Consider the following 18802-nt stretch of genomic DNA (forward strand, 5'->3'; position numbering starts at 1 on the left):
CCAAGCACGTACATTTGTCTTCAGACATGTAACCCTAGTCCAATGATTTTTTTACAGCATCACACCAATGGCATGAGGTCATTTACCAGCAGCACCTAGAACCAGAACTCTGAATCTCAGATGATCTGCTTGACGCAGGGATTACGCTGGAGCAATGATTTTCCAAGAGGAAAATCTGAGCTCGGCTCGGCTGGAAGAATGGGCTGAAAAACCAGAGTCTCCACCTCCCAAAGGACAGGAAGGGAGAGGCTCCTTTGGAAAGCCTGTTTTGCCTCTTTGCTTAAGACTCTTCTGGGGGATAGAGGAAAGATCAAGACAGACAACACTGTCACTAGGAGGTGGCTATTTTGAAAGGTTAATATCCCCAGCTGCTGCTCAATTGCATGATGAGGTTATGTTGCTGTGGAGCTCAGATGTCCGGTTACTTTGATTATTCCTGGGAACAGTGACATCACTACAAGTTATCATGTGTACTGGAGCATCTCAGTGAACATGGTTTGAAACGTGGGGCAAAAGAGACTGAATATTGATAACTGATTGTCATGTAGCATCAAGATATGTCAGATGGGAATGAGTCTCTGTGGCAAGAGAGGATAAACTGAGAATTCCTGTGGGAAAAAACCTAGGATAGGACCAGGATCCAAGTTGGAAACAATTATAACTAATAATCTCTCTTGCCTGATCGACAACTTCACAAACTAGGTATCTCAGACCAAGCCTCTATATTTACACTTTTCCTAGCAAAAGACTTGTATCAAAGTAAAAATCAGACTGTGACTAATTTCATTATTAAGTCACTGACCACCAAAATAATTGCCATATTAATATTCCTAGGTTTGAAAAGCTATATACAAAATGTGCTATTTTCACAACATTTGTGGAGATCATAATCCTTACAACACAAAATGCTGCAGCACTGACATGCAGTCCACAATCAGATTACTAACAGGTAATCTCAGCAACAGGTATCTTAGGAAAATAACCTGTAGTGAATTTATCTCATGCCTGGTTCTCTGTACATCTTTTATTTCCAATGTTAAGCACATACATATCACCCTTGCCATTAAGCAAACCATTAACAGAATATTACCCCAGCGGTCAGGATGAAAAAGCATCTCCCTTGAAAATGAGATTTTGTTTCACATTACCTTAGAAGTCCGAAACAAAAATTAATTAAAAGCAAAGAGAACTGTAAGCAGTAGAAAACAGAGATTAATGTGAGACTAGTGGTTTTGGCTGCTCCTTCTCTGAAATGACAACCTTTATGACAGAAAGCAGGCTGTGCGTCATGGTGCAGGGAAAGGAAAAGACCCCTACTAGGTCATCTTGACGACTGGAACACCAAGCCAGATTTCCCACTAGCACACCCTTTTCAGCCAAACTGGTTTGGAATAGGACAAGTAACAGCACTCCAACCACTCTGTTTCATTTTAGTTCCTCAGGGCATGGCTGTCTCTCTGGCAAGTATTGTCCAAATATTTTGAAGCGGAAGTTGTTAAACCAGTTTCCAGGAGTGGTGGCTTTGCAGAAAAGCAGTTAGTTATATATATAACCCAAGAGATTTTTTTTTTTAAGATATGAAAACAACACCATGCCTATTCCACTTGTTTCCAGCGTTCCTTTATTCTAGTATGTTCTTTTTTTTTCCATGCCTTTTCTTACTTCTTAAACACGCTCACCCTTCCAGACTATTAGCATTTTGCTCTAAATCAGTATTTCTTAAGCTGCAAAACATCTATTACATTCTGTGCACATTGCCCAGAGTTTTAAGAAAAGAGCGCCAAAAAGAGATCCATATAAGTATTCTGAGATCGTAAGGATGATGGAGCCTTTCTACAGTTGAGCCTTAAGATGCTGTGGACCCTAATATCTAAGAATCCCTAACAACTACAATCCAGGTTTTGCTCTGCTGTGCTGAACCAGTCCTGTTTGAAGTCATTTGGGTCTAATCCAACAAGTGAGATCTCAGGAATTTTTTTCCTCCCTGAATTTTTTCTTCTTCTTTGGCAATCGAAACTCCCCGAAACGAATCTGGTCTAGGTTCATTTTCTTATTTGTTTCTGACATTTACGTGGCGTCACCAGTTATAGCATCAGGAGAGGCTCCGGGTGTGGTCCCAGGGCTTCGCCCTGCCGAAGTGCGGCGCTGGCAGCGGCTGTATTCCCGGGGCTACGCCGCCATCTCACGGCCCCCGGCAGAAACCCGCCCCAGCTCCTGCTTCGCAGCTAAAGAAAACAGATTTTTACCTAGACAGAATTAACAGAAGCATCTCATGATCACTTTCGCGCTTTATTTTCACACTCAGGAAATAAACCCCGAAATAAGATTCTGTGTGAATTCCCACACTTCTGCTCAAATCCAACACCGCGGCCTCCAGAAACTAAGCAGAGTCCTACCAACGTCACAAGTATTCACGCGATCATCCTGATTAAATATCAGTGCTCATTTGCAAACTACTGAATACACAGTCAATTCCAAAGGTCTTACGTACAGTCTGATTTGGTGACACTTTTTCTAAGTAATGACATAACCTCAGACTCGAAGCATGAAATGTGAAATCTGTAGCTGCCTAGCAGTAAAACATCACAAAATTCTCTGTGGATACACTGTAACATACATAAAACCTCAAAAGTTAAAAAATTTAAACTGTAAATTATATAATCAACCCACGTTGATTATGGAAGTTGCTTTATAGCTGAAGCTTTTAATAAAAGATAATACCCTTCAAAACTATTTTAGAAAGTTCTTGTTGCACCTGAAATGTTACTACTCTTCAATATTTGATCATAAATTTCCAAATAACAATTTTCATAAATTACACTACAAAATACCTTATAACTAGGAACAACTTCTGGTCAGACACGCCCACTACTAAAATTCAACAACTAAAAGCCTTTCAGCACCAGGCTCCACAACAGGAAATATAAGATATCCAACTAAAATACAAGGTGGAGACTTGGGAACCAGACTGTAATTACTCCGTCTTGAGTTTTCTTGGAACAGCTGTACTAACACCTGAACTCTTATTAAAAACTACTACAGGATGTTTAACAGCAGCAAGCAGCCAGAACCTGATTTAAAACAGGATTCAGAGGCAGTACTTCCAGGAATCCAAACTCGGTACACTTGGGAACTGATCTGTAACCACTGGGAGGCAAAAGCTATTTACTGACTTAACAACACTCTTTAAAGACAAGAGGGAAACTTGAGATAGAAAGGTTGGACTATTTAACTAGAAAGCTCAGGGGGTGGCATCAGGATAGCTAAGTCATGCAGAGGTCAGCCTGGTGTTACTATCTGAAGATGTTTCTAAAGCCCTGAGTGGATCCATAAGCTGCACTGGATCCCATGTGGACCCAGGGCTAGCAATAATATTAAGGATAGGCATATCTATTAAAAAATGCCAGATATATACTAAATATTCCTTAGCAGTAAATCCAAGTTCTCGGTGACCTCTGCTATCAGAAAGGGATTGGTGAATCCATACAACTTTATATATGACACAGAAAAAAAATGTACCTCCCTTGGACAGCAGAACAGCTGCAAAAGAGTGAGGAATATCAAGCCAATACTTCGGAATAGTCACTCAGAGTGACTCAGGTCCCTCACTACCTTTCACTGAACACCAACTAAATCTCCACCACATCACCTACAAACAGACAACCACTCCTCTTAAACCTCAAACTGAATCCCATCTCATATAACCTTGTATTTCAGGGCATAAGCTCACTTGTAACCACAAGATTCAGAGGCAGTTTCCCATCAAAAAAGTTATTTTCCTTTATTCTGCAAGGTTTCTTGCAGGTTTCATTACCCCAATGACAGCTATCAGAAAAATAACAGTCTGTGAGACAACCCACTAGACAGACCTAAGGTAATCATGTGAATATTGCAATAGTTATTTAATGTATTCTGCACATAATAGCCTTATCCAACGTAACATGCTGTGTAGGCACATGCTACAGAAATAATGCATATTGCTTTGTAATTATTTTCTTTTAACACAGAATTTGAAAATTAAAGCAGAGCAGGTGTGAATGATGAAGGAAAAGGAGTCTGAAAGTAAACAACATAAGCTTCTATGTGTGGGGCTCGGGGTTGCTGTTTTATTCCCACAGGATAAGCATTTTAAGAATAGCCTGGTTTTTCTGGACCCCAAAGCCTACCACTCTTTTTTATATATAATATACTGTTCTTTTTCTCCTCTATTTTAATTTTCAATTCAAAGAGCTTCATGACAGAAGAAACCATTTAGCCTGACCTGCTTTTACCCCGGGTTTGATTACTCAAGTATTCAGCTACTCCAGCAACCCGCATTGTTATAATGCATCTTCCAAAAAGGCAACCATCCCAGATGCTAAAACCCTGAGTAACAGAGAAACCCTCACTCCTTTTTTTTTTTTTTTGTTCCAGTGATTAAGACGCTCGTTGGTGAAAGACACATATATGCCAAAGAGAATTTCTTTGGCTTAAATTTATATTAGTTGGTTTCTACTATGCCTTTCTCTAGTAGATTAAAAAGCCTTTTAAAATCTGTAGTGGCACTCACAGACTGTAATCAATAAATCCACTGATTCATCCAATGTATCTTTGATATACAGTCAACAGATGAGACTTCTGCAGTCTCCCTCCATGATGCTTGCTTCCCCAGCTACAGCCACAAACTCTGTCACCATTTTATACTAGAAACGTCCTGGGTGAGCGTCAATTGCCCAAAAATCGATCCTCTCTTCTTTGACAGACTTCACATACATTGCTGTGTTTCATTAGGATTTTGTACAATGAAAAGCTTTTACAAATTCTGTCACATCAGTAAATCTACCTTATTGATCAAATCCATAACAGCCTTAAAGAATTTAATTCTTTATCAATGGAATTTAATTCTTTATCAGTGGAATCCCAAATCACCTTTGTCATTGATTTTTTCATGTCAGATGACAGGTCTAGAGTTTCCCATGTTACCTCACTTACTCTTTTCTCTTAATGATATTAATCTTCTGTTGGTCTTCTCAAATCTCCCCACATTGACATTCACTTAACCACACAGAACCACCACCCCTATTAAATGCTTTCATCTCTGCCACATAATTACTCTTTCCTCATGTTACTGGGCTCTGCCACCACTGGATTTTTTTTTGCTCCTAGCAAACTTTAAGAATTCTTCCATACTTTAATTAACTATCAAGTTTTCCTTGGGATCTTTAGACTTCCTACAAATATGCAAGAGTTCAGACTTTCATTTATATTGATATCTATCTCCTAGTTCCCCTTTCTTCCACTTATTAAATGCAGTGTTTCTTAAATAGTAACCATTTCCTCTGTAAATGAGAAAAAGAATCTCATTTCTGCTCTGCCCAAGTTAACCTTTTCCCAAGAGAGCATTTTGTTAAACGTACCAAAAGCATTTTGCAGTACTTTCCACCTTGAGCTGTCTCCTGTGACAATGGTGAATAGAGAAAGATACCCTAGTGTGACGGACATTATCCCAGCCCAGCCCAGCCCAATTACCCCAGCCAGGGTATTCTTCATGCCACTGAAGCATTCAGTGAAGCGTTCAGTTCTATCAAGAACCCCAAACACTGCATTCAATGTCACACTCAATGCTAAACACCTAAGCTCTAAAGATGTAGCAGTAGGGAAAATGAGATATGATAAAGACAACCTAGGAAAGAGTTCGCCCCGGTAGATCTAACACGAAGGCCAATGTTCATTCAGTCTTTGGCAGCAGCCAAGGTTCAACACCTAGAGAACTGCATCAACCAGGGTAGCCAGCAGTGACACTGTGCCAGCCTGAGACTCGGCGCTTTCCAGTTAACGGTTCTTAATGGACTGTAATTCTGTGAATTTGTCCGGACATTTTTTGATTCCACCTGAGTTTTCAGTATTCACATCACCCACTAGTGCTGTGCTCTACAGTTCGGTCACACTGTTTCAGTTGTTTTGAAATGGCTCTTTACCTCCTTCACCTGGTGCCCTCGAGCGATGCATTGGAAGAGACAGTGAACAAAATGTTCCCTATTTGTCTTCTCCCTGTTACTCACGGCTTGAGAGACATTCCCACCCTGCCATATATTTTCCATGCTTGTTAGACTTCTGTAGTACATACTAGAAGGCTAAACTTTAGAATACCATCTCCTATGGTCTACCAACATTTCGCTTCACTTATCTGTTTTATCATAGCTGTTTCACTAGCCCAGATGAATCAAAGACATTTTTCTTTCAATTTTACAGTTATTTTTTTCCTTTTCTTTTTGGTTTTGTTTCAGGAGGGAGTGGCATTCACATTCAGATCCTGAAAACAGCTGCTGCAGTTCCTTCAGCAGTGTCCTCCTGACACAAGGATTACTCAATACTTCACAGAAAGCCCAAGCAAGATTTCACAAGCACTTTTTCGCCTGGCAAGTGAGCTGTTGAAGAAGCCCAACACTGTCCCCAGCCTTTGTTCCCATGTCTGAGCCACACTTGCCCGCCTGCTGAAAAGCACCTATGCAGCCATGAGCAAGGCCGTGCTGTCAACCAGATCAGTGGACTGGTCTGGGTTAGGCAAAGAAAAACACAGAGATGCTTTTCAATCTGGGTCACTTCCCTGGAGCGCTTCAGTTCTCAGCCTCACTACCGCTGCCTCAGCGTGACTGAGAAGCTATTGAACAGCAGCACAGCGATGGGAAGGAGGAGCCAAGCACAGGGACAACTTAAAACATTTTTCCCATCAAAGACAATAGTAATGAGTCCACACCCACATGAGAACGCGTTTGAAAAATCCGGTCCTGACACTCACTTGAGCACCACCCTCACCTACCTCAGCCTATAGAAATCTATCAATCAAGCATATAACTGGTACTGGTAAGTATTACTCCCAAGTAATAGATGGTCACATGAGGTTTTTCTGCTTTCTAGCCCATCATCTCCCTTATTAGGGAATATGAAACAGTCCTGTTTGTACTTGCTAAATGTCTCTGGACTGGCCACTGCAAGCCAAGTCGGAAATGCAGTTCCCAAATTACAGGCATTTAAAGCAGGCTGAATAAACCTGACACACAGAGTTTTGAACAGCTAAACCTCCAGCTGTTTTTGCAACATGTTCCATGGTGTATGAGGAGCGTAACAGCTTAAAGGATTGGCCTGATAGAACTATTGCCAATAGCAACGTGCAAACTAGATCACACCAGTTTTGTTATGCAATAGTTTTGCTTTACTATTCATCCTTTCTATTTGGCATAGTTATTTTTTTCCTCAGTAACTCCCCAGTCATCGTGAATTGCTGTAACACCCCTAAAACTAGGCAGAGATTTGTAAATAGTCTTTGATTCCAAACACCTTGAGACAGTGACTGGCTGCACAGCAGGGCACAATGAATTTCTCTATGTTCACTTATAAAATAAACATAAGGATGTTTCACTTAAGAAATTCAGTACTCCATAAGACCTTTCATTTAAATTAATAATAAAAACCCTCACTTTTTAAATAATTTTTGTATTTTAGAATCAAAACACAGACCTTAGAATAAAATATGTATGCTTTCTTTTTATATCTTTCCTTACAAAACCATATACTGCTGAAAATCGTGTGAGGTTTGCATAATGTCTTGTGTTTGCCACGAGGGAAGGATTTTCTCATCTTATTTCTCATGCTTATTTCTGGTTTTGCTTCGCCGAAATAAAAACAATTTTATGCATGCCTACCAGGAGAAATGAAATCTCTCTGTGATTTGTCAATGTTAATACTCACGTTCACTTCCACCTCTATGGACCAGTCTCCTAGTGGAGGGTTCATTGATAACTGAAATTTTTTGGATACTACGCCCAAATCACCCTCCTCCATCAACCACTGCTGAATCAATTTCTTCCGAGGGTCCTAGGAGAAAAGTCAGGCTGCATGTTAAATGCGAGTGGTCTTGCTAGAGAGATTTAGCTAGCAATACATCTGATCTTTATTTGTCACATAAAGTTGGAACATATGACAAATTCCAATGTATAACTAGGTTCCTATGGATACTTACTCGGATATATATATTCAGAGACGCTTTATAAGGTTTGAGATCAGGATAGACGGTGACAATCCGAAACATCACGTCTTGTCCTGGTTTATACACAGATTTATCGGTCTGGATGAATACGGAGATGCTCTTTGACATGTACATCAAGCTGGTACGGTTAGAGAAGATGCGCCGGCCATCAGCATGGCCTTCCACCAGTAATTCATAATTCCCGGAAGCACTGTTCAAAGGCAGCTAAAAAGAAAATAGTGACTCTCTGTTAACTATCCAAAATATTATTGAAGATATTATTATTTCAAAAACACTTGATGCAACAATCTGACATATTCCTGAACTTGTCAACTAATGTAAATTCTCAAAAAGAGAAAGACGATTTCAGGGCTTTAGAGTGTCATTTCAACAATTACCTGGAAATGTGTTAGCAGAAGCATCTTTTCAACATATTTGTTGATATAAATATCTATGTATTCTTACACCATTCACAGACACACACACACACACAATGTGCTCCCTCTTTTCTTTTCACAGATATTTAGGAATTTCTTGGGCTTGCTTTTGAGGGCTAATTTTTTTCTGACTTCAACACTTCATCACTTTTTGGTAATGAATTTTCCAAAAAAAAAAAAAAAACCAGCTGAAGAAGATATATGCAGCCAATATGAGCAGGACAGTAAGAAAACCTTGCACTTATTTTTACAAGCTTTAGCTTCATGTCCTATGGGATAGAAAAATCAAATTCGGAATTAAGATCTCATGAAGTAAGGTACTGTTTTTCAACAGGAACCTCACTGATTTTGTCTCATTTCAGTTTAATGATTCAACATTACAGCATATATTGCGACCCATCTGGAAAGTAAAATAATTATTCTTCCCAAAATATTAAGGAATAGAGGAAGAGACATTTTATATGGTTAACTTATTCAGGATAGACATCGAAGGCTCCTTCAGTGCTGGCAGTAAACATAGACAGACATCACTGGCAAAGAAATTTAGACCAGGTAAAATCAGAATAACCATGCACATGTCTGTCTCTGTCTCTACAGTGGACAGAGGAAATCCAGAGCTCATAATTCAGTTCGTTTCCTAAAGTTAGGTGGGAGGAATCCCAGCCACAGAGGTCGAAAGGCTCAAAGAAGAGCTGCTGCAGCACATGGGAATTTCACCTCAAGCAGAGCCTACACAGACAACGAATGACCCCAGGGACATCCCAGCCCAGATGCCGGCTTCTGTACTGCCATCTGCTTAGGAGTGTCTCTTTGAAGAAGGAAAAGGGTTTTAACACAACACAGAGCTCATTCCAACAAGTAGCCCTGCTAAAAAGCTTAGGAGTCACATGCTTCTGTTTGCAGTTACAACAGTAAATCTGGAGTAAAACCTCTGAAGTCAAGACAACTAAAACAGACAGGCTTGCATTTTTCAGCATAACATATGGAAATGAAGCACTCCTCTTGCACTGGTAATGAAAATTACGGCTGTTAACTCACCAGGCACAGCACTTCAAAAGTATCCTACCAAGCTCTATAATGAAAGGTTGTCATGTTGTCAAAACTCATTTTAAGAGCGCCCAGTGAAGTAACGGAAATTCCCAAACAGGGAAAAATGTCGCAGGGTGACAAATGAGGTAGATGCAAATGTCTGTATCAAATGAGGTTCCTTCTCTGTGTGTTTACCTACAAAGAGGAGTCAACTACAATTTCATCCCTCTCTGTTTACTTTCTGTTTTTAAAAATAAGCCAGGGGAAAAAAAAAAAAAACAAAACAGGAATGGGAAAAATAAACAGGCTTTCTCTTTCACCCATGAGCAGGCGTATGATAACACAGAAAGAAGAGTTGCCCCTTTAAAATTTGGCCTTATATAACAAAATTTTAGGTGCAAAGCTCCACACTGAAACAGATTCTGCATTTTCTTCAACTGCAGGTTTTTGTATACACATTGCCAAGAACATATGATTCACATATTTCAACACTCTCCAACTTCCACGCCAAGTATTCTGGAATATATTAAATAGGAGGAACAGCCTTAGTTACTGCATCTGTCAAATATTACCTCAAAAATAATTTTACTAATATTACCATTTATTAAAGGTGGTGTAATCCCTAAAAAGCAGACAGGATTCTCTACAAGAAGTCCAAGAAAGATTATAAGCATTCAAAATCAAAAAGGGGGGGGGGGGAGGATCAGCTTGGTTTGTCTCATCATAGCAGTGAATTGTGCTCTTACAGCATTATTTTAACATACTTGCAAGGACTGTCTTTGATTTCTTCTTTAAAAGTTTGTAAATGCCATGTAGAGACCTCACATATTTTTCTGTATCTTTGTCCTATCACGAATAATGACAGACAGCGTGGGGTGCTCCCTGGATTTTTATACTTTTTATATTTCAAAAGATCTTTCCTTCCTGCAACATGGTGACAAAACTGCCTGGTGTACCTTTCTTGATGTAAAAGCCAAAGGCAATGAAGTTTGCGTTGCCATGGCAGTGTATTAGGTCAGCTGAAGTGCAAAGTATCCCACCTTCACTCAATTATGCTAACGGAGACTGCACTAATGCAATACTTCCAGAAGGTCACTGCTACTGTAATGGTAACTATTTACCTCAGCCCCACCAGCTCCTTCTCTAAAGGGTGGTTTCTCAACCCAGATGTGAGCAAAGCTAGCTTTTAACAGTACATAGTAGGAACGTGCTATGAAAATATTTTGTCCTAGTCAACATGGCCCCCAAGTGAATGGCATTACTATCCCCATTTTGGCATTCCTAACATGAGAGAGAAAAAGGCCATCTCATGTACTTCTCCTGACCACACCAGCCACCGTCACGAGCACCTCAGACAAGGAAGCTACTGTTTCCTCTGGAAAAGATGACAGCGGAAACCAGAAACTTATTACCCACCTCCTGCTACCAGCCAACTACGCTTCAGGCAAAACATAAGTCCACCATGGCTACACGAATGAAATAAACCATCTTACTATTAAAAAATGAGTCAGTTTTCATCACTTCAGATAGTAGCAAGAGAGGGAGGAATTCACCTCGCCTAGTTTTAGCTGCTTGGACACTTTAAAACCTGGCCAGATTATATTAAGGAACCTGTTAATGTATTTTTTTTTTAATTGAATTTTTTATGTTTGTTAATTTACAGTTTGTACAGATACATTTCAACCTAGTAGTCTTCATAATGTTGAGCTGCTCATTGTAACTGATTATCCATCGATGAAATGTTTCCAGATTATTTCATCAGATATACAGTTTACTTGAGATCAGAATTTAAACCCCTGGATTTAGGGATATTCAGACTAACAGATGTTTAAAAAAACAAAGACTTTGGTAAAACTTTTTTCCTGACACAAATACAGAATTCTTTAGATTGGGTTTTCAAGATGAACATCCAGGATTATAAATTCACGATTCATATTCAACACACAATTTGATATTATGCCTTTTTTTTTACTAGTTAGCTGATTATGTATTTTCACTGAATGTGCATTTTCAGATCCTGTGTATAAATACATTTTTATTTGAATATTTCTCTATTATTGCTTTGCACGACTCTTTCAGCTCTAATTAGCCCCCATAGTGTGTCTGAAATAGAGAAATAGGTATCAGCGATTCAAAAAAACCACAAAGTTCTGTGTTCAGGTTTTATGATAGCTTGTGCTGATGCTGGAAATCAGCTCCCAAATCCCGTAATTACTGTTACAAGCTGCAGAGCTCTTGATCTGAAAACTCCTTGGCTTATTGGTCAGTAAATACGCTGATCTGAGAATGTGAAAACAGCTAAAATCACATACAAAATATATCATCTCATCAACACCCACTGATGAAAAATTACAGAGAGTCAACATTTTCTGAGGAAGGAGGAAAGGAAAGAAATACTTACTACTGGAAGAACAAGAGTCCCAAAGGAATCTAAATAAAAAAGAAGAAATACCACACAGTCAGAAACCTTATAAAAACTTACCAAAACATCAATATTACCATGTTATTTAAACGAGCAGTCATCGTCCCCCATTCCCACACTGCTCATAACACCCACCAGACAACCGAATTCCCCCGGAGCTCTGGGTACATGGACCGTCTTGTCAACACAAATGCAATGGCTGCGGCCGGCTGGCCAGCATGCACACACTTATCAGCCAGCTGACTGCTGCCAAACACCGTCCGGACAAGAAACTAAAAAATATACAGCCTGGAGCAACTGCTGCATTAGTCAGTATTGACATACTGTGTTTATACTTCATTAAACATCTCATTCCTCACATTTACTCCTCCCAAGTCCTGTCAAGGCCACTGTTAGCCACCGTTAGGTTGTGGGATAAGCAGCTCATCTGTGCAGACACAAGGAGCATGAAGGAAGAACGCAAGTGGGGAACCCCAGTAACACCCAGCCCCTTCCAGGGGAGCACTCAGCCCATCACGCCCCCAACACCACAAGCCCAGTGGCACACCAGCAGGGGGGAACCCCAATACCCCAGTCAAAGACACAATCCCCCCACCATCAGGCTACCAGATTCAGCAACTCCCTAACAATCACCACCATCCCAAACCTGCTAAAAGAACCAGACAGAGCAAAACAGCCCAGAGAAACTAAAATGCAGTGCTCCACTTAAATAATGGTCTGAGGGTGCCAACGGTGTCCCAGCTGGGAGCTACCTGAACAAGGAGGGTATGGTTGGGCACTGCTGTCCTTGAGAACGACTCCCCTTGTAGGTACCACAGCCCTAAGACTAACGCATCCCCCTGCCTCTGCAAAGAAGTTGATTCTGCAACTCCTTCACATGTAAGAGAAACACAGGATATTTTGTATTAATCTCCTCTGCAGTTTAGTAGGCAAATAACTACTTTTTGTCGTCATTTTTATCAAGATTAACAACTTTTCTAGAAGGAATAAAAAGGGTAAAGACTTTAAACTACACATTATTAGAGAAAGGCAAAATGGCAAAAAACTGCCTTAATCCTGGCCATTCCCTCTAATGATAACCTCCTACCTGGTGGTTTCACTGCTATGAAACAAAGTCAGCAGAGTGGCAGCATGTCTATGCCAAGCCATTACCTCTACGACAACCTAAAGCTTCTTCTTCACTCCAAAGCCTCTCAGCCTTCTCTTCACCAGCTACATCCACTCCACCACTTCCTTCCTAACATGGTTGATGAAGATATGTGATACCTTTTGCAGGGCTGCAAAAGTATGAACTCCAGTCTACAGCAATATTACTTCTCTGTTTGGTGGGGGCTGACGTCCATGTTCTCCACTTGAACATTTTCCTTAACATTCACATAGACTGAATTTTTAGAATCCAAATAGATGTGCTATTCAGCTTCTGGATATCATTACGTCACGGAGCCATAAGGGATACAGCTTTTATTTTAATTATGTAATGTATTTTAAGATAGGATAGGATAGAATAGGACAGGACAGGACAGGACTATTTTAGTTGGAAGGAACTTAAAACGATCATCTAGTCCAGCTGCCTGACCACTTCAGAGCTCACCAAGTTAAAGCATATTATTAAAGGCATTGTCCAAATGCCTTTTAAACACTGAGAGTCTTGGGGCATCAGCCACCTCTCTAGGAAGCCTGGTTGAGTGTTTGACCATCCCCTCAGTAAAGAAATATTCCTGGCACAGCTTTGAACGATTCCCATCCATCCTATCACTGGATAACCGGGAGAAGAGCTCAACACCTCCCTCTCCACTTCCCCTCCTCAGGAAGCTGTAGAGAGCAACGAGGTGCCCCTCAGCCTCCTTTTCTCCAAACTACAGAAGCCCAAAGTCTTGGCCACTCCTCATAGGACATTCCTTCCAGCCCTTTCACCTTTACTCATTTGTTTCACGGTGTAAGCAAAAAATGTTAATTAATTTATTTATGTCCTTCTTGATCCTGGCATAATAGCATTCCAAGATGAAGCAATCACTTGACCTTTGAACTCTAATAAATGTTAATTTCAAAAGTCAAGGAATTCTTTACTTTGACAGGGGCAAACAGAAGGAAGTCTTGATGGACTGAACGCAGGTTGTTCTGGCTGCTGCCAGAGTGCTAAAGCAAAAATCCCATCCACCATGTACCATCTATTCAAATTATAACCTGAGTTAAACCAAATGACTCACATCCCACAAATGAAGTTTGTGGGCAGCACACTCCAGTACTTCATTCTGGTATTCAAAAGCTTAATGGGGATGGGTGGCATTGGGCCCTTATCAACGCAGTTCTTTCCACAACATGTTTATGCTACCGTTAAAGCCAATTTTTTTTTCCTATCATCCCTCTCTCCTCTTCACTCAAGAAGCAGCTCATGCAGTCACGGACTCTGAGCAACCCCACCGGCCTTTGAGGTTTTCCAGTCAGAAGTCTCAGGCAAAATACACATTTCTTTTCCCAGTAGCCAGCGGAGAGGGCACCCTGCCCCATTCCACGGTGGCAGGGAGCCCCATGCTCAGCCAGGGTTGCTTGGCACACAGGGCTACAGGACAACCGCCAGCCACAGGGAGGGAGTTACACAGTCTTGCAGAGTACCCCATTTGTAGGCAACGTAAACCCCTCTCGACTCGCTGATATATTTAATCCCAACATCTACCCAAACAACTCCATGCCCAAATAATCGCACTAAAAGAGACATCATTTTAGCTAAAGGAAACTTATGTCTTTCTAACTTAGGAGAGATGGAGTTACTGTTAACTAGGAAGAATTTTTTTAAGAGATTATGATATTTCACTGGTAAAGGAGGCCGGATGTAAGGTAACTAACAACAACTGAGATTGTATAAACTACCTCCTGAAATTTCTCTCAAATATACTAAAAGCCTAACCCTTCTCTAGTTCCCATCCTTCCGTGAAATAAGGCTGTGCTAAAGCTGGGGTTTGTATGACCACAACCCATGCCACTGTGTCACCAGGAGAAAAAAAACAAACCAAAGAACTTTGTTACTGCTGATAATTGATAATTCATTGTTAACAAGGAATAGGAACTTAGTTTTATTTGCCACATGCAGCAGCGTGAATATGCAGATGTGTTGCTACATTAATCTATCCAACACAGCTAATTATAGCAATGGCTATAGCAGTGACTTCAGTATGTTGGGAGACACCAAGAACAAATTTGATATTCATACCATAGCCCACACGACGGGGTTTCTGTTTCCATCTTTACCCACGTCAATGCAAACACGCTAGTACACACACAGTCCTACAGTAGAAACACTGCGTTTCTTCCATGTTCCCAGGCCTGGGAGACCTAACATCAGCTCTGAGCCAAATACAGCCAAATGCAGAGTGGGAAGCAGTTGGAGAGGTGGGAGATTTAAATCACAGTCACTTCTCCTTTGTGCAACTCAGAAAGCATTTATTTACCTCCTGAAGCAGTGTTAGGGAGCTACAGCCTCCCTGGCTGCCTTGATAAAGCCCAGAGCGCCGTCTCATTGCCAGCCAGTGAAAATCATAAAAGAGGCTCCGAGGCATGAGGTAATCTTCCAATTCATGTCACTACATAATTATTTTGTTAGGAACTGAGCAGCCTGGGCAGATCCGAAACTCTTTGGCGTTGCAGTGAATTTCCCCATCATGCAATATTTTCCCAGGTTCTCAGGGACTTACCAAGCTGCAGTCAGTCCCCTGGAGCTCTGCTCAGCTATGCCCAGGGATGGCTTCGGATGTGCTCAAGCAAGAGCCATAGGCAAAATATTTTCTTTATGCCAATGCTGAATTGCTGAAATTCACCACATTTTTCTGACCGCTTGATGAATTGAAGTTATAGTTAATCCTACAGCAATCTCAGGTTTATAAAGAGTTAACCATTGTCCAACAGCTAGCGAGTGGCACTGCTCCGCTGGAAGCTCTGCTATCATGCAGCTGGACACTTTTACTCACATGCAGTGTGTAACACTTCCACGTGATTTACACGTGACATCAGTTGAGTCCACCGTCCCCACAAATGGCAACAGTTGTCACCCTCCTTTGGCAGATCCCTGCAACGGATCCCTTCAGTTATTAAATACAGCTCCCAAAGGTTAGAGGTAACTAACTCCAGGCAGTGGAAGTAGGTTTAGAAAGGAGCCCAGAACAGCTACACCACCTGCACCAAGCATCGCAGACCACAAAATGCTTCCTCCTGACTCATCGCATCTGCTCCCCACAGCAGCAGACAAACCAGAACGACTGCAACAAGCCACAGAGGGGAAAAACCAGGCGAGAGCTGGGTCCCTGCTGCCACAAGGGATTAGTTAAAGAAAACTCCCAGCTGGGAGCCATGCCCTAGCTGCAGGGGAGACAGGAAAAATTCAGTGGACTGTTCCAGACTAATCTTGAGGAAAGTTAAAAAACAAACAACCAAAACATTCCCCACAGAAGTCACATGATCCTTCAAGAAAAAATATCCTTCCTCGTCGCTCACAAAATCATTTCTCTCACCAAATTCCTGAAGATTGTACTGTATTCATTCAATAAATACTGCATTGAGGAAATACATGGAAATACTGTGGAAACAAACGCCACATTGTCCTGCCTCCTTTTCCTCGGTCCTTGGCATTTAGGGCAGTCCAGCAGAAGAGGAACCAAAGGCAATGCGGTATGGACATGTTACCGGTATAGACAGCAGTGGGAAATTAAGCCATCTTTTTAATGTACCTTGCCACCATGCCATTTTTTGGAGGTCCAATAGTCTTGTTATCAGCAAAGCAAATAGGAAAAAACTCTACAGAGCCAAATACATGCATCTTTTTTTAGACTTATGGAAAGCTGCACAAATGATAGCATCTTACATTCTTCCCATTACATGGGCCTGACTCAAACCCAGAAACTTATGCTACCCTTTCTTGAGCTGACACCACCAGCACTAGGAGTAGACGTAAACGTTTCAGCTTCCACTCCCCAAAAAGGACAGAGGTTCCAGAAAAATGACTGTATGGCTTGGCACAGTGAACTAGAGCTTGTGCCAATATAAAGAAGTACAGCAGCACTTCAGCCTTTAACTAATTTACACAAACTCAGATCTTGACTCTATATTCTCTCTCGTATGACAGGTATCACTACAAACAAACTTTCTCACTTAACTGTTTCCACCTGTTCTCATTCCTTCTTAGTCCTGTGTAAGAACAGAAAAATATAACTGGAATCACTTCGGATTGATTTACTGAAATGATGCCACGTCTTTCTTCTGGCAGCTGTGTTCACATATCCATGCTTAGAAAATGTTTACAGAAAAACATAATCTTTGCAGTGGTAAATGGAATTTTTTCTGCTGCGGATTCTATTTCAAAACCTCATTTTAACATCAGAGAAATTAAAAAATACTGTTCTTCAATGCCCTTCCAGATTTTTCTTCCTATCCAAAATATTTTGTGTTTTAAAAAAAAAGAAAAAAAAAAGAAGGAAGCATAAATACCAAGGCCTAAATTGTTCAGGGAGTGAAAAGTGAAAAGTATTTTTTCTTCATAAAAGAAAGCCTGCAAATCTGTCAAGTTCGCAGTTTTCTTTAAATGTGTTATACTCCTCAACTATTATTTTTAAATTAGCACACAAATTACACAAGTAGCCCAAAATACATAATGTGAGCCACTACTGTTAAGTTATGACTAAATTTGGGCCAGATGATAGAAGGAGGGGCAATAGAGCACACAAATGCATGCAATAGGGATTGCTAGTGGATATCAGTATCCAGGCTGACACCCAAAGCCAAATGAAGCCAACAGGCCTGTAGTAAAGAGGTATATACTTACTCCACAAAGCCTCCTAAAGCCTTCCTGCCTGCCAGCACTACATACACTTCTCTCCACAGCCACTCATTACTCTACTCCCTATTTCCACCACCCCCTTATCCTTTTCAGTCCTTTTTGCAATTTTGGAGGCTAAAAGCACTCAGAAATCATAAAGGGAGAGAGAGAGGCAGGGTAGCAGCACTGCCTATGGAGAAATGCATAAAGGGACAGAAGGAATAATCTGAACTGGACAGAATTTATCACCTGAAGGTCCGGCCAAGAGACAGGGCACCGCAGCTTTAGAGGACAGGAGAAAGGCAACATGCACAGATGTTTTTGTGATTAAAGCTATGTTTTACCAAAATCTGCAGTCGCTAGCAAGTTCTAGCTTCAGTCTGCAATGCAGAGTGCAGGGATATTTTCCTAACAACCAGGACAATTCATGACAAAAAAAAACAAACCTTCTCCAGCTAAATCCAAAGGTTTTCCCCAGTCTGCTTTTACCCCACAATCAGAAGAGTGGTGGAAACACAACCATAGAAGGGACAACCAGAAACACTCATGACCAGGACAGAATAGATACAGATTTACCGGAAGGTATGAAGAGAATCTTCCTCTTCTCTGCCCCCTCATCATGGCATTCCCAATGTCTTTCTACTTCACGTGGCAAAAGAGTCGTGGTACCTCCCTGCTTGTCCCTTTTATCAGTTCAGCCCTTCTTCTCTCACCAGCACTGCAGATCCAGCCCTGAGGAAAACCACTGTCTCCCATCCGCTCAGGCACCGCCGATGCTGGACGACCCTTCCCTTGTCCTGCCGCATCCATGATCCATCCCTTCCATGAGCAAACACCAAGTTTCCTGCAGACTGTCCCTTCCGCTTTCTTTTTAGACTTAGGCCATAATTTAGACATTTAATCCTCCACTCAGTTTTCTAAAGTAAAACAACCAACTCTACGGATTCTACTATTATTACCACTTTCAGCTGAGTCGTCAAAGAGCAGCCAGTTGCAAGAACACAATACTTAAAACGCTCTGTGGTTTATCTGAGACACCGCATGCTGGGTAGGAAAACAAAATGGCTTCATATTTCTAAAACTAAATCACCCCTTTAATGAGAGAC

At 41.0% G+C, this 18802-nt stretch overlaps 1 protein-coding gene across 1 annotated transcript in view; it reads right to left on the reverse strand.

Annotated features, from left to right (window-relative positions):
* Positions 1-18802, reverse strand: part of CD109 (CD109 molecule) — an 81073-nt gene that overhangs the window by 54297 nt on the left and 7974 nt on the right. The window contains exons 3-5 of the mRNA XM_063330159.1: positions 11873-11901; positions 8000-8230; positions 7729-7854 (exon numbers count right to left, since the gene is read on the reverse strand). Coding sequence (XP_063186229.1) covers positions 7729-7854; positions 8000-8230; positions 11873-11901 — 386 coding nt within the window. The remainder of the gene's footprint in view (positions 1-7728; positions 7855-7999; positions 8231-11872; positions 11902-18802) is intronic.

The sequence above is a fragment of the Chroicocephalus ridibundus genome, chromosome 3 (genome assembly GCF_963924245.1).
Source record: "Chroicocephalus ridibundus chromosome 3, bChrRid1.1, whole genome shotgun sequence".
Taxonomy (NCBI): Eukaryota; Metazoa; Chordata; class Aves; order Charadriiformes; family Laridae; genus Chroicocephalus; species Chroicocephalus ridibundus.